The 16,774-nt window shown below is 43.7% G+C and overlaps 1 protein-coding gene across 1 annotated transcript in view; it reads left to right on the top strand.

Moving 5' to 3' along the window:
• The first annotated feature begins 1,321 nt into the window (after nt 1–1,321).
• LOC106148625 overlaps nt 1,322–16,774 on the top strand; it is a 27,021-nt gene continuing 11,568 nt past the window's right edge. Inside the window, exons 1-2 of the mRNA XM_013514781.1 lie at nt 1,322–1,391; nt 2,237–3,115. Coding sequence (XP_013370235.1) covers nt 1,322–1,391; nt 2,237–3,115 — 949 coding nt within the window. The remainder of the gene's footprint in view (nt 1,392–2,236; nt 3,116–16,774) is intronic.

Raw genomic sequence — 16,774 nt, 5'->3', positions numbered from 1 at the left:
GAGGGGAGGCTGCGCCCCCGCGCGAGTCCGAGAGCCGGGTGCCCCGGAGGGCGCGGGACGCGTGAGAGCCTGAGAGCGGAGCGCGGCGAGGCCGGGGCTGAGTCCAGAAGAGGGCGGACCTCTCCCCGGCTTATAGCAGAAGGGGGCCTGTCACATGGTGCGCACGTCAGCGCGCGGCCGGGGGAAGGGAAAGGAAGCCGAGGAAATCGGCTTTGCTCGGGAGAGAAAGTTCACCCGCAGGAGGGGCCGCGGTGGAAGAGCGCACCCTACTACTGGGGCCTGAAGGGCGGGCTGCCCACGGTGGCTTGTTAAGCGACTTAGGGTTCCCGGCCTGCGTCTCCCCAGTGAGCTGTCAGCCCCCAGCTCACAAGCCCTCCGGGGCACCGAGGGTTTGCCCGCGCGCTCGCCTGCCGGAGTCGCCCCGCTGGGTAAACCACCTGTCCGTCCTCCCTGTAGCCCGGGAGGGTTCGGGGCTGGTGGGTGTCCCAACTCCTCCGGGTTGGGCAAGCGGCTCCCCCCTGAATCTGGTGAGGGACCTCCCTCCCCCAATTTAAACACGATAATGATTGTTTATTGACCCTTTCACCTGCTCCCTTCGGTAAGGCGTTTGCTTTCCACCATCTGTTAATAAAAGTGCTGTTAGGCTTTCGTTCTTGGTCACTTATCTGCAAGTGAATGCCGTAGAGGCTTGACAGCCAAGCTGCTCCACACTGATGAGGGGTCCCATAAATTCCACCACTATTACTTTATTCCCATGAAGAGATAATTGATTGAAGAAAAGAAACGTAAAAATTTAGTAACAACTCACACGTACACACACATAATGGCGCCTAGGAACTGAAAAATTAGCTTTCATATTGGGGGAGAAACTATAATTCTCAATAAAGGGAACATTTTAAGCATTTCACAGTATTTCTCAAAATACTTAAATTATTGTAGCGTGGGCATGTTTCTACCCAAGCAGGCTTAATAGAAACTACGACGATAAGCAACTAAGACCAACTTTAAGATGGGTTTTTACAAAGTCCATTAAATATTTCCAATATTTTGGTGGAAAACGAAATTTTCTAAACTGTAAGATGCAAATTCCATTCAATTCAATTTTCTTTTGCAGGTGACAACGTAGTGGAAATAATTTTAAAATGATGCTATTTTAAGGATACTTATCATCAACTAAATTAATTATTCTGGCCAATGGAAAATCCCGAGAGTATGTGAAATTCATATTCCTACGGCCCTACCTTCTGGAGTTTTGCATTTCCTAAAATGTTTCTATTTCAAAGTGGGGACTTTGCCTGAAAAGTTTAACATTCTGATTAAAATGGCCACTCGGCAAGAAGTGGAAATCAAAATTCAATGGCTTTCTCTGGGAACCATCGTCAGCTGCCCTGGTATATATCATTTTATAAACCAAGTACTTCCCGCCTTTTGAAACGTTTCGTTACTCCTGTTATTAGTCACAGAGCTTCAAAAATAAATTACTCTCCCACCTCAGCCTTCTTTTAAAATTGGGTTTTTCTGCCTGGCTATATGGTTACCACCAGTTAAACTTACAAATGACCCAAAAAGTCTGTCGTAGATCTTTGAAAGATCTATGAGAATGCCTCAAAGTTCTAAATAAATTATTTTTCATTGACTCTGATTTGATATATGGCCGAGCCATTTAATTATTGTAATGGGCTCGGCATTAACCCGAGCCAACATTAATCAACACTATTAATCAGGCATCACATTGTTTTGTTGACGTAGCCAGGCGTCCGTACGAAGTTCACTTTTGCAGCGGAAGCTTTAAGTTTTCTAAGAGCTCAGTCGATGGCTAAATAAACACCCTGATTTTCTCAGCACTGAGGGATGCTGCGTGGCGAAGTACTGAAAACGGGAGAATTTGCTGCCCTCACTTATTTTTGATGACCTGTTACGGTCGTCATTCTGCTCAGGGTTCCCACCGCCCTGAACCTGTCTGTCCAAAAAAAAAAAAGGAGCGGGAAATAGACTGCGCCTTCCGTGCGTCATTTTCCTCGGGTTCCTGCCTAAAGAGGTTAAAGAGCGCGTCCCTGGGAACGTTTGGAAAACTTGGCCCAGTGTCTCCTTGCCGTTCAGGGCGAGGTGCGGGGGTTTCCCGGAGGTCAGAGCTGAAGCCCCAGCCGGGGGGCCGCTGGGGACCTGAACATTAGGGGCGCGCGTTCCTGCGGCCCCACCTTTGGGCGGGCCGCCGGTTCTGTTTGCTTTCGTTAAGCTGCACGTCTGTTTGCGAACTTTCGCTCCGCCTTCGTGAGGTTCCCGAGCGCCGAGACCCAAGGGTTCTGTCTTCCGTCTCCCTCCAGTGCCCCGGGTCCCCCACCCCGGACCTCCCTGCTTGCCAGGCGCGCAGATTTCGGCCGCAGATGGGAACTCTCCACCCCACCCCGGGCCTTCCAGCTGGAGCGGGGACCGGAGCCTTCCGCAGGCGCTGGCCGAGGGGGAGACTGGGTGACCTCTGCCCCCAGCGCGCCCCGCCGGCTCGGACGCGGACGGTGCAGGGCGCGGGTCCTTGCGCTGCCCGGGCCTGGGACAGCTGCCCCCTGGCGGCGACCGGGCGCTGGCCCGAGCGCCCGGGGACTGCCGAGCGCAGAGCAGCCGGCGTGGGGCGAGCGCGGCTGCCAGCTCCCGGGACCCTCCCGCTGGGCTTGGGGCCCGGATTCCTGGACTGCAGGTTTCGGCTCCACGCCACACCTCGAGAGTGTTTGCGCGCCCCAGAAGTGCGCCGAGCTCCAGGCCCGGATCACCAGGATTACGCGCTGCAGAGCCAGGGAGCCCGTGAGACTAAGAGGCTCAGCCTCGGGCCTTTGTCCTTGCGCTCCGCTATGGAGAGCGCCACGGTCCTCGGGGCCTCCTTCGGTGGGCAGAGGCTGGCAGACACAAGGCAGGACGGACCGTGATTGTGTTTTTATCTTCGCGGGACATGTGGGGTTGCGACCCTCCTACAAAGAGCCACCCTGTAGTCCTGCATTTAGATACTGCCCTGTGCGGGAACTCAGCCTCCAGGGCAGACAGGTGCACCGGGAGCCCTTGCGCCGCCAGCGACAGGAGCTTCGCGAGCTCGCCGCCACCGTCAAGGATGCTGGAGCCGCCGCAAGTGAGTTCCGCGTTTGCATCCTGCGCTGCCCTTCTACCTTCCTCCTGTGTGCGCCTTTGCTTCTCTTTCTAGAAAACCGAGGATTGAGCTCCCTTCTTTTTTTGCTTGTGGTTTTTTGAGGAGGCAGGAAGACACACATAACATATGGTTTCCTATTTTAATCATTTTAATGTACAGTTCAGAGGTATTAAGTACCTTTGCGTTGTTGAGCAGCCATCGCACTATCCACGTCCAGAACTTTTCCATCAACCGAAACTAAAATTCTGTGCTCATTTAAGAAAATAATTCTCTACTCCCCTACCCACCCGTTTATCCCCCAGCTGCTGTAACCACTGTTCTACTTTCTGGCTCTATGAACTCGTGTGCTATAGATGCATCATATAACTTGCAAAGGTGCAATATTTGCCCTCCGTGTCTTAGTTCACTTAGCGTAATGTTCATGTGTGGGAATTTCTTTCCTTCAAAGGCTGAGTAATATTCCATTGTATGGATGTACCACATTTTTGTTTATTCACTCATCCACTGACGAACATTTAGATTATTTTCTCCTTTTCGGATTTTCAACTTCCACTCATATCTTTGTAACACTACATGCAGTAGTTGCTCAATAAATTTTTTTTAAAAAACAATCGCTTTTGTGCACCTCTCCCACACCCAAAATTCCAAAGAAATCACCTTTTCCCAACAGAGCACACACATGGGAATGGTATCCACTGTGGCTGCCTACAATAAGGGAGACTAGCCCTTCTGGGTTTCGAATGTTAACTTGTTCACAATTTTGAGACTTTCATATACAGATGCTAGACATTATCTTCAGTAAAAATGTACACTTTAAGATTCCCCAGAATTCTCTCCAGACAAAACTGTGATCATCCCCAAGCCTGCCCCATGCTTTTCACACCCTTTTAATGCCTTCCTACCTGTCCCAATCCTCAGGGGCTCAAAATGGCCTTAAAGCACCCTCCACTTTGGCACTGTAGTATAATGTCGTACTTCCCACTAAGCTAATTTCAAAGTCACAGCAGCTGTTGAAGTGAGCACCTCTATGTGGTGGCTGAGGGGGTGGGCTCTGAGAGTGGCAACCGGCCCTTGTGGGGTGGTAACAGAACCCTCTCCATGCTCCTGTCCCAAGTCCAGCAGCCTCTCCAGGTGGGACTTCGTGGGCCACACTTCCTCCATCTCTGACCGCTGTAGGAGCTTAAAAATCTCGTTGATAGAAGGTGTGTTGTGACTTGTGACTAGATGTCCCCCCAAAGCCTCATGCTTCATATGTGGGACCTTTCAGAGGTGGCTGGATCTAGAGTGTGTGAGGCTGGGGTTGATTCATGGTGCAATGCTAGGATTAAGGGCACTGGAACTAAGGGTGTGATTACTAATTGGTTTGTCACCTGCCCTAAACCAGGTAACCAAGCTAGAATATAAGCGGGGCAGAAAGAAGCTGCTACTGTCGCTAGTGGTTTGCCACCATCTGCCTAACAGGAGCTGTTTCTCCTCTGCCATGCCCCTCTGCCTTTGAACCTGCCAACTGTGAAGTGAAACCTCTACACACTGTGAGCTAAAAAAAAAATCTTTCCTCCTTTGCCTTTGGGTGTTGGGTGTTTTGTCTCAGCAGCAAGAGAAGAGTAACTAAGACACCCTTCATGGCCTTTTTTTGCTTTGGGGGAAAGCCAGACGTCTCACAGTGCCAGACTGGGTGAATAAGGTGGATGGGAACACACCATAATGTTTTTGTGAGCCTGCTCGACCTTTCAATGTCACTCAGCAGCAGCTTTCACCATATTTTTTATCACACCTTGTAAAAACATGACAGATTCTAGAACTGCCTCGGAAAGTTGCAAGAACGATGAGATAAGTGGGTTCAGGGACTTATCCTAAGTCCCTTAGCGGTCCTAATAGGGACTACTTTAAGGGAGATTAGTGGCAATCTGCCTTTCATTGTAATACATTTTGAAAATTTAAACATTCACTGTATATTTTGATCTCCCCTTGTGCAATGGATTCATCCAGTTTTCAGTGGCGAGTCTCTAGGTAGTGTGGTGGGAGCTGAGATTCCTTCAGAAGGAAGATATTTTCGTGGCTCCCAAGTCTCACCAGGGAGCCCTTGCTTGTACAAGAGCTCCTTAAACAACCATCTTGTGGCCCGAGCAGGATTCAGAAATCCTCAGGAATTCAGAAAGTCAGCAAAGGTCTAAATCTGTGTTTTATAACAGCAAAATTATTTGCACTGACTCAGGAATTTTCACTACTAAATTAACTTGAACTAGCCCTGCCTCCTGAACACACCCACACTGACCTATTTAGCTCTATATCACAGTGGCACACGTTTAAATTTTAAGCTCAAAAAAAAAAAAAAATTTAAGCTCCAAAGTCAAAAAGTTTAAAAGCTATTTTTACCATGAATTTAACTGCAAAACACAGTCATCTCTAGTCAAGAGAGGATACCTCATTTTGGGGGCTACCTTTGATTAAAAAAAAACCCTCAAGCATATATACTTGCAGCTCTGTAATCTTCTGGTGTTCATTCACGCTGTATAAGAAGTTTTCCTAGAAATAGTATTTGAAATTCTAACATGAGTAGAGCCAAGAAACTATATTACATGTTGAGTATCTCTTATTCAAAATTCTTGGGACCAGAAATCTTTTGGCTATCTTAGGTTTTGGAGTTTAGAATATTTGCGCATATATATGATAAAACATGTTAAGCACAGGACACAAGCCTAAACACAAATTTCATTTATGTTTCACATGCCCCTCATATACACCTATGTAGCTTGAAGATAATAAAATACCATATTTTTAGTTTGCCTGTATTTTTACTGTGACCTATCACATGAGGTCAGGTACAGAATTTTCCACTTGTGTTGTCATGCCAGCCCTCAATAATTTTTGGATTCATAATGCTCAACTTACATTATATCTAGGAAGTACATTCATGTATTTCCCACTTGTAGTTCACCCATAGGCTGTCTGTGAAGGGAAATTTTCCTGCTTGGGAAGGACAAGGCTCTTTGAAGTGATTTTAAGGATACAGCCGTCTACAAGACACACTGAAAATGAAAAGAAAGCTCACGAGGTGGTGAGAAAGCCTCCCATGAATTATAGTCCATGCGTGTACTTAAAATGTGTACAGTGTCCCAGCCCTCTCCCCGCCCCCCTGTTCTGTATTGTCTGATGTACAGGTTTAGACCAAGACAGAGCCATTGCCTTCCTGATACACATAATCAAACAACTGAAACTTCCGTGTCTACCCTCAGGGCCAGTACTTTACCTCCTTGCCTGTTTGGACATCCAAGGAGCTGGAGGTCGTTGGTTAAACCGAAGTGCAAGCAGCAGCCTTCTGCAGAAAGCATTCTCTACATCTTGCACTAGAGGCATGTGAGAGTACCTTTGCTAGAAAGCTTGGTTGGCTCCCTTCCCAGGCAGAAAAATCTGGAAAAGAACCTGAACTCAAAATTTACAGCGGAGTAAATACAAATAATGACTGATCACAACTAATCAGAGGCATACAAAATAGGAAAAGGGAAATTCTATGAAGCAAGCAAATTACAAGAGAGGGGATGCAATGGTAGGAACTCACCCGCCACCTGTGCAAATATAAAGGGTACAAACCTTTTAGCAAACAGCTTGGCAATGTAGAGCTTGGATCTGATGCCTATTCTTTTTGACCTACGACTCTATTCTAAGGAAATAACCAGAAATACAAACAAGCATTATATACAAAATGTTTGTTACCATGATTTGTTTTTAAGGGGACAAAAATTGAAAACATTTTAAATGTCTAAGATTTGAATATATTACTATATATCTTTAAAATGGAATATTTTAATCCTTAAAAATTAGATCTGTGAAACATTTTAGTAACTTGAAAAATCTGGATTAATATTAATATACAGTTTTTCTTAATTATTTAATGCACTATATTTGTCAATAGAATACTGAAAGGAAATAGACTAAAATGTCAATTAGTTGTCTCTGGGTAGTGACACTGTGTGTAGTTTTTGTTTTGTTATTTATTTTGTACTTTCCTGTGTTTTCCAAATTTTTCATAATAAACAGTTTCTAACATGTTGAATGAGGAGCACAACTACTGTACAAATGGAACAGTTTATATCATCTGGAGCATAATTATTGGAAGAGATAAGAATTTAAAGTAAGCATGATAAATGTAACAAAGAGGAAAGCTAACTTAATAGTAACAGTAAACAAGAAAAAGTAAATTATTATTATTGTTGTGCTAGAGATTGAATTCAGAGTTTCATGCATGCTATCACTCTTATACCCTAACCCCATAATAATTTTTTTTTAAGAAAACCTTAGTGGAAACATTAAGAATGAAGAAAGTAATAAATGAAAAAAGAAATAAATATATGGAATAAATAGCAGAATGGGTGCAATCCACAAAATGAATACAATCAAAGAACATATTGGGTCTGAAGATAAATTTGGGAGATACTCCCAAAAGCAGAAAGAAAAGAAAAATTCTGGTCCATGAAATCATTTCATTGGCTTTAACCATCATTAAAAAAAAGAAGAAGAGCAGAGCGAAGCAGAGTGGAATGGGACAGGATAAAATATAGAATGTAGTAGAATAGAATAGGAAAATACTATTGCATGACGCTTGGTGCTGAGAATTGTTTGTGACGCCTTTACTTCAGTTACTGTTGCATGTTTATGTGCATATGTGCACTGACTTGCTGTCTAAAATGAATCTCCGGGAGGGTCACAATAAGAAAAATGTTTGAAAGCTGCCATTTCAGAAGAATACATTTTGATATTCTTTTTCTGGAGCTCTGCTCATTAATTACTATCTCTCTTCATTCTCATCTCAGCTTTACAAGCTTGTTTCAACCCCTTGAACCTAAAAATGAAAAGAAACAGAAATGTTCCTCTCCCCATGCAAGTGCAAGCATGTGTCCACCCTTCTGTTCATCATCTAATTCTTCCAAAGCCTGGTTTGTCCCCACTGGTCCCTGCCATCTCTTAGTCGTTCCCCAGGTCCTCACAGAGTTTTTCCTGCCCTGCACCCCTCTGCCATGTTAAGCAGTATGCTGGGGGAGCCTGCCCATGTGGATTTGGGGAACGGTGAGTTAAATGAGGAAAGCAGCACACTTGGCTGCTGCTCTTTGAGTTGTAAGGTTTGTCATATATGTGTGACCCTTCTAGAGTTGTATAAGTATGTCTTAGTTATCTTTTGTTGCTGAGCCAAAATATCCAACACCCAAGGTTAAAGGAGGAAAGGTTTATTTAGCTCATGGAAGTTTCAGTCCATAGTCAGTGGGCTCTAAGGCAGCGTGGCATGGCAAATGGGCAGCAGTTCGTGGCAGCAGAAGACAGCAAAAGCATCAAGAGCAAAAGGGAGGAGCAACCTCTTTTCCTCCCTTATACTGTATGTAGGGTACCTGCCCTAGAGCTGGTGTAGTACTCACACCCCCAATCCCAGCACTAGATAATGAACCAATCACAAACCCTAGATTCAGCCACCTACAAAAAGCCTGCCTCCCATGACCACATAAGGCTGTTGGGAGACATCCAGACACAAACCATAATAAGGTACAGTGTTTTCCAAATTTGTTTTACTACTTTGGGAAATGGTTCTTACTGAAATAATATAATACAGAGATAACAATGACTTAGTAATTGCCAGGACTGAAGATTCTTCTCTCTCTTTTACTTAACAAGTACTTATTGAGTGTGTACTATGAGGCAGGTACCATTCGAGGCATTTGGGATGTGCCAGTAAACAAGTAGACAAAAATCTTTGTCCTAAAGAATTTGTATATATTTAGCAGGAGAAAGACAGACTATAAGAAATAAATAAGACACATACATTATTAATTAATTAATTATAGTATGTTAGAAAGCAATAGTTGCTATGAGGAAAAATAGCAGAGAGGGTATGAGGACAGGGAGGGGTAAGATGAACGGGTTGTGGTTTTAAATAATGACCAAAGACTTGAATAATGATACAGCTGGATGTCAGGGGAGGAGAATTCCCAGAAGAAGGAGCAGTTAGGGCAAAGGCCCTAAGGCAGGAAGATGCTGGTCATGATTAAGTGAGGGCAGCAGGCCAGCATGGTGGGGCAGGCAAGGGGGAAATGGTACAGAAGTATAGGAAATTAAGTCAAACAGAAATGTTTTCTAAGGATGTACACTTTTACTCTAAGTGAAATAGGGACCCACTGCAGGGTTTTGAGAGCAGTGGCGATCTGATAGAACCTAAGTCCTTGCAAAGGATTCCACTGGCCGTTCTATTAAGGGTATCCATGCTGGGTAATGGCGCAAAAAAAAGAGACAGTTTAGGAGTGTAGGAGACTGTTGCAGCAGTGTAGGTAAGGTTTGGTGCTGGCTTGGGCCAAAGAAGTAGACTTGGAGGTGATGAGAAGTGATTGAATTCTGGACATTTGAAAAGGGAGCTCATGCCGGGTGTGGTGGTGCACATCTGTAATCTCAGTACTTGGGAGGCTGAGGCAGGAGGATCACTGAGTTTAAGGTCAGCCTGGGCTACATAAGCAAGATCAAGGCCAGCTTGCAAAACCTAGTGAGACCCTATCTCAAACAAACAAATAGATAAAAAAGGAGCTCATGAGATTTCCTGGTGTATTGAATACATGCTATCTGATCCAGGATAAATAAACCTATTTGGTCTTTCAGTAGCATTTTTGGCCCTGGGCCATCTGAGTTTCTTATTTTTACTTCTTTGACCCTTCATCACCATCTGTTGGTTGGTGATCCCCGGTTATGGCCTTGTGATGGGTTAGATCTAAAATGGTCCCCATGCCTTCTGTGTTTGGAGCAATGTGCCTGGACCGTGAGGGCTTAAAGCTGACGTGTTAAGAGGTGGGGCCTGGTTCAAAAGAGTTGAGTCACTGTGGGCATGACCTGCAGGTGTGCAGCTGTGCTTCTGGCTCCTCCTTGATCTGTGTCCCCAGCACCAGGAGGTGAGCAGCGTCCTTCCACAGCAGGCCATTCTGCCATGCCACTGCTGCCCTGGGGCTGACTATGGAGCCAACCCCTATAAACAGCAAGCCAAAATCAACCTTCTCCCTCCTTTATGCTGCCAGTGTCAGGTACTGTGTATCAGTGATGAGAAAGTGATTGAGTCTTTGACTCTACCTCATTCTGTGTTCTATGCCTCAGTGAGCCTATTCACCCATTGTCATTTATCTTATAATGCATTATCTGTTATGATTAGAGAAATAACTTGAAACTTCTAGCTCCCTCCCAGATGCCCAGGGTCGTGTTTCTGGTTGTATGCTGGACAATATTCATTTTGAACCTAGTGCTTCTGTGTGCCTCATTGCTTATACGTCTTGCCTGCTTGCCAGTAGGAACTGGTTGAGATATCAAGTCACCAGTAACTCTTCTCTCATTCCATAGCATTCAGTTTGCTTCCAAGTCCTTCCAGTTCTACCTCCTGTAAGGCTGCTGTGAGGCCATCTCCTCAATAGAATCTTATGCAATCTCAGCATTTTAAAGTAATTTCTCTACTTTGTAGTTCAAGTCTTTATATTTATTTGGTGATCTATTTTGAGTTCTTTTATTATATGGTATTGGATATGGATCAAGGTTTAGTTGTTTGCATTGAGACTATCCAACTGTTTCCACTCTGTTTGTTGACACACTATCTACTGAATTGTCTTAGCCTCTCTAATGAATAAGTAAAATGGTCCAATCACTTTGAAAAACAATTGGGCAGTTTATTAAAAAGTAAAATTTATACCTACTACAGTATTTGATCCAGCATTCCACTTCTAGCAGTTTACTCAAAAGAAACAAAATCATATGTCCATTCAAAGACTTGTATAGGAATGTATGTAGCCACCTTATTATTAATAGCCCAAAATGAAACAACTCATATGTGAGTGGATAAACACTGTGTTATGTCTATTCAGTGGCATACTACTTAGCAACAAAAAGGAGTGAACTACTGACACGTATGATAACACAAATGAATCAAGTTCATTATGCTGAGTGAAAGAAGCCAGACAGTGATGAGCATATTCTGCATGACTTCATGTATATGAAATTCCAGAAAACACATAAGAAAGCAAAGTGACAGAAAACAGGTCAGAAGTTTGATGGAAATCGTGCAGAATGGAAGAACAGATTATATACAGGCATAAAGCAAGTTTGGGAGTGAGGGAGATGTTCATTATCATGACTGCAATAATGATTTGATGGGTGTATACATCTCAAAATTTATCACTGAGGACCTTTTGAATTAGCCTGTCCTTTTTCTGCATCTTCCCTCTCACCTAAATGCTCTGACTTGGGTTAGTTATAACTGACACTTTCAAAAGGTGTATATTAGCTATCTTTGTATCCATATATAATTAGTATGTTCTCACAAAGTTAGCACTTCCCAGCCACGCTGTGTTTAGCAAGGTGTTGCTGGGACAAAGCAAATAGACTGCTCCTCTGCATAACAACTACAACTAGTTAGATGGGCATAATGACTGATTATCAGCATAGGTGCTGATTTTTCTCAGATATAGAAAAAATAAAAATCAGCATAGGTGCTGATTTTTCTCAGATATAGAGTCTACCAAACAAATGTATACACGCTTCAGGAAAAAAAAAATGGTATGATTTTTTTTCAATAGCTGATGTTACCCTCATACAGGGGACCCTAGAAGATGTCATATATCGCAGAAAATCCACTACACTGCTGACCTTTAGAGAAGAAATTGAAAATGCATGTGCAGCAATCTCAATAACCAAGGTTATCTACACAGCAGTTCACCATACTAAAAAAAGGCCTGGAAGTGAATGACCACCGCTTTGAGCACCTCTTGTTATTGTAGAGGCCAAAGGTAACTTGTAGTAATCTCATGATGTCTCAGTAAATTAAGTATTAAAATATTTATACAAGGTTTTCTTTTCCTAAAGTGTTTGTACATTTTTTCGGCGGGCTCTGTATTATGAGTGCAATCCAATTATAATGAAAATTAAAATGGCTTTAAAATTTTCATTTGAAGATTATATGGGAGAACAAATGAGTGAGAATAACCAAGTCTTGGAAAAGAAGAATGACAACCATTCCATCTTGCTAATAACTACTTTAATTGCTAATAATTAAAGAAATAAAGTTAAGTAGCTCCTATTTATCCACCAAGAGGGAAGGATGCTTAAGGATGACAAGCATGAGGATATCGACACCCTTACGGCTTGCTGATAGGACTGGAGGGCATTTTGGGAGGATGAGGTAGGAATTTTAAGATACTTATGTTGTTTAACCCAGTGATTAATTTTCAGGGGTAGGAATAATACTTTTATATAAAAATGCTTCATTAAAAAGAACTCCATCAAGCTGGTCCCCCATAGCATAATGAGTTCCACAAAAGAGGAATGCTATCACTTCTGTTTACTGGAGTGTCCCCAGAGATAAGCAGTGCCAGGCCCAGGGTGAGCACCCCCAAAATGTCTGTCACATGAATAAACGCTTTCTAACTGTTTTTTTTTTTCATAGTGGAAATGAAGCTCACAACCTTCTGCTTGCAGGGTAGGAGCTGTGCCACTGAGCTATACCGCCAGCATGGTCTTTTAACTTTTATTGTGAAGAATTTCAGATATATGAAAAAGTTCGTCTAAAAAGTAGAAAACATTCAAATTTCTCGATACTTCATTTAAGAAGACATTACCAATATGGCTGAAGTCCTTTGCTACACGTGTGAGTTTTAAAATAAAAAAATTACCAAATTGCACACTTTAAATATTTGCCATATGCTAATTATTCTTCAGTAAAGCTGAGGCTTTTTAAAAATCCCCCCTGCCTCACATAATTTGGAATTTCTCAAAATGACTTTTGTTTAAAAACAAATCAAGACAATATAAAAATGAAAAGAAGAGCAATTTAGGAAATGCCAAGGCAGATGTACCGGCTGCATTTTCTCACATGTGCCTGTCTTATCTGATGACTGCAGCTGCTGGTGCACATGGGCTCCTGCCCCCTTTCCTGCCTGGCCCCCTAAAGGATCCAGACACTTAACTTGTGTTAGGTCAGACGGGCAGTGCTGCCTAGTTGTGCTGAAGTTTTACTTCCTATCACAGTCGACTTCTACTTTCTTTCCACTGAGAGATCAGCAATACTTCTCACCCCCTGAGAGCTGGAACTTTTGTTTTTGCCCTGGACTCTGCTCCCAGGAAGGAACACATTGTCCAGGTTTCTCTCCTGCTCCAGGCAAACTGTACTGGCCTGGCTGAGAACCCTTAGCTGTCTGGGAAGTGATTCTGAAAATCCTGCCCACACCCCCGGAGCCCCTGCCCCCTCTCCTGCTTGGTTTCTCTGAAATGTGTACATTAATAGGGTATTGAATTGACCCATCTGAGTCACTTATTGTCCTTGACTAATAACTGGCTTAATTATCACTCAGCCCCAGGAAAAATGTAGACCATCATCTAGAATCTAAATACTAAATGGTTTCAATGAAAATACTAGCCAGATCAGATAAAAAGCTGTGAACAAAACTAATTTTAAAGACATAGTACAAGCCAGTATATACCAAATCATTACCAAATTTAGGGGCTTGCGAACAACCATTTTATTATGCTCACAACGTCTGTGAGGCAGAAATCCACCAACGGCACAGAGGGGTGGACGTGCCTTGGTACAACAGTGTTGGGGTCCCATGTGGGAAGGTTTCAAGGCAGGGTGACTCAGTGCTAGCGCAGGCATCATCTGTAAGTGTCTGACTTCATATCCCTCATAGTTGAAGCTAGCTCCAGTGGGGTGGTTGGCTAACACACCCACGCGTGCTGTTTTTGAGTGGCCGGGGCCTCCGCACAGACTAATCTGAGAGAGGCATTGGAAGCTGCATTGCTTTTTAAGGTCTGGCCTAGAAGTCACATCATTGTCAATTCTGCAGTAGTCAAAGCCACCTAGATTCAAGGGGAGGATAAAGTATTAATTTGCTGCGGCTGCCAAGTGAAAATGTTATAGACAGGGGGGCTCAAAGAACAGAAATGTATTGTCTCACCATTCTAGATGCTAGAAATCCAAAATCAAGATGTCAGCGTGTTTGGTTATTTCTGAGGGTTACGAGGGGAAAGGTCTCATCTGAGTGTGTTTTGATGCCCAAAGTCCCCCTTTTTATAAGGCTATACTGCGTTGGGGACCCTAAAGACTTCATTTTAACTTGATTGCATATGTAAAGACCCTACCTCCACAGAAGGTCACACTGTGGGATACCATGGGTTAGATCCTAAACCTATAAATTTTGGGGGAAACAAAGTTTAATCCTTACGAGGAACACAGAGTTAACTCTCGGTGTTGAGAGCATCAAAGTCACTATGTAAGAAGTACACATGGGAAATTAAATGATGAGACTCCATGTCAGTTTGCACCACATATTTCGTATAAATGACCTCATAACATAAAGCATATTCCCAGATTATATGCTTTATGTTGTGAGGTCATTTATGTGTTTCCTATTTTTGTAGTGGGCTAAGAGCTCAATACCAACTGTCTGGTTCTAAACAAGACACTGGCAAGTCCATGGCTGGCCCTTTTCAAAAGCAATGAAAGGCTAAGCTTCAAAAGTCAGTGCTTCCTAAAGAAACTTTCAGCAGTGTTATTTCTGGCCTGAGCATTTACTCCACTTTAAGCCCCTTTACTGATTTGCTTATTTGTAGCCATCATTCAGCCTTGACCAATCTTGTCTCCACTCAGAGGAATCCAGGCTGGACAGTCCTCTGTGAAAAGAGAATTTAAGCATATATTACCACCAAATTTAGGAGAAACAAATACTAACAAGTACTTGTTATGATAGTAAGTTCACTTCTCAGCCTTTTGACTAAGACAAGTGTATAATAGTAAATATATCATGCTTTACTTGTTGTTGCTATCATTACTACTTGAGATGAGCATTATAGTGAGACATGAACTTTACCTGTGGATGGTTAGTGCTCCTGCCAAACCCAAAAAAGATACTGGCACCTTGTATTGCTCCAGTGTACACCAGCAAACCTTCTGCAACACGAGCCATTAAATAAAGATGGCACAAATCTATTGTTGTGTTGTCCTCTTGAAAACCTAAATTTGCCTTTTAGAGGAACTACCTATCCCCTCATCTCCTGGATTAATCTCCAGGTAACTTTGAAGCATTTCTCACACTCACTATTTTGATTTTCCTTGTCTCTTTCCTCCCATTCAACCTTCCGCTCCCTGCTCACCTGAGAAGCACACGTCACTGGGCCCACCAATACCCACAGAAGTAGAATCTCTCAGGGCTCGGGCATTTATTTTTTTGTTTGTTTGTTTCAGAAGTTCCCTACGTGGTTTTGGTGATCGTCTACTGATCTGTGTGCTGAATTCATTATTAAGTGGAGTATAAAAGGGTTGTCACCTCTACCAACTCTCATAATTGCATCCTCTGCTCCTTCCCCTCTATGGCTTCTTTGTTAATAATATTGAGCTACAACAGCTCAAAATGCTGGCTATACTACCTTGCTCCACTGGGCCCCTCCGTAAGCAGAAAACCCTCTCCCCATCACAACCACTGCTACGGTTTGAATATGGTTTATGCTTCCCAAAACTTGTGCTGAAATGAGTCTCCACAGAGGCAGCAATACCTACAGGGGCACTGCCCTCCTGAAAAGATTAATCCTTTCTCCCAAGAATGGGATGTTACAAAGGGAGGCTGCCTCTTGAGTTTGTCTCTTGCACTTGTCCTTCTGCTTTTCTGCTGGAGATGGAGCTGCTGCACTAGGCCCTTGCTAGCTGTGACCTCCTGGCCTTAGACTTCCAGCTTCCAGAACTGTGAGGTAAATAAACTTTTTTCCTTTATAACTTACCCACTCTCATGTAGTGTGGTCCAGCAAGAGAAAACAGACTAAGGCAACGGCCATACACCTCACTTTCCTCTCAAAATCCAGCCCTAGTGTCCGCTTTCATGGAACTTTCCCCTACCACCCCGCCTCCACCCCGCTGTATTTCCACTGTACAGAGCTCACTTGACCATCAGTGCTCAGGGCAGAAATAAACTTGCTGCTCTCTCCCTGCTAGACCATGTGCTCCTTCCCTGAAGGCAGGTTTTATGCCCTTTGTTCTTTGGTATCCTCAGAAGCTAACCCAGGGCTGCCATCTCCTTTGTACAAGCTGTTGGTGTTATCACAGTCACCAGGCTGTTGTGTGTTTCTTTACAGAACCAAAGGTGACAAGGGATGTCTTCTTTCAGTGTCTAACATAATACACACTAGTTTTTTTCCTTAGCAATCAAGCAGATGCCTACATACAGGAAAACAATTTTCACTGTACCTCACACAAACTCAAAATGCACTAGTATCCAAGAAACATGTCCCAAAGCGAAGTCCTCCCTGGCCTCCCTCAGCAGGGCAGTGGCCCTCTCTCTCCTACCGCTCGTGTTTAACGCAGCCAGCTTTCAGAACTACTAACCTGTGCCCTGATTGTAGTCTGTCCTTTCTGTTCCTGCTAAGGAACCCCTTCTTGGGGGTGGGAATGCAGTTCAGCAGCGGAGTAGTTGCCTAGCATGTGTGAGGCCCTGGGCTTCCCCCTGGAAACAGCAAACAAAAACCAAAACCAAATCCACTTTGGAACAAAAGAGATTGGGATGTTAGGTGTTGAGAACTAGAGGGTACTGGTTTGCATAGTCTTGGTGGAGACAGAGGAAGAAGGAGAAGAAGGAGAAGGAGAAGGAGAAG

This window comes from Chinchilla lanigera, unplaced genomic scaffold, assembly GCF_000276665.1.
Source record: "Chinchilla lanigera isolate Chin_1 unplaced genomic scaffold, ChiLan1.0 scaffold00024, whole genome shotgun sequence".
Classification (NCBI taxonomy): domain Eukaryota; kingdom Metazoa; phylum Chordata; class Mammalia; order Rodentia; family Chinchillidae; genus Chinchilla; species Chinchilla lanigera.
The sequence above is the reverse complement of the archived record's forward strand: the minus strand, read 5'-3'. Positions and strand labels throughout refer to the sequence as shown.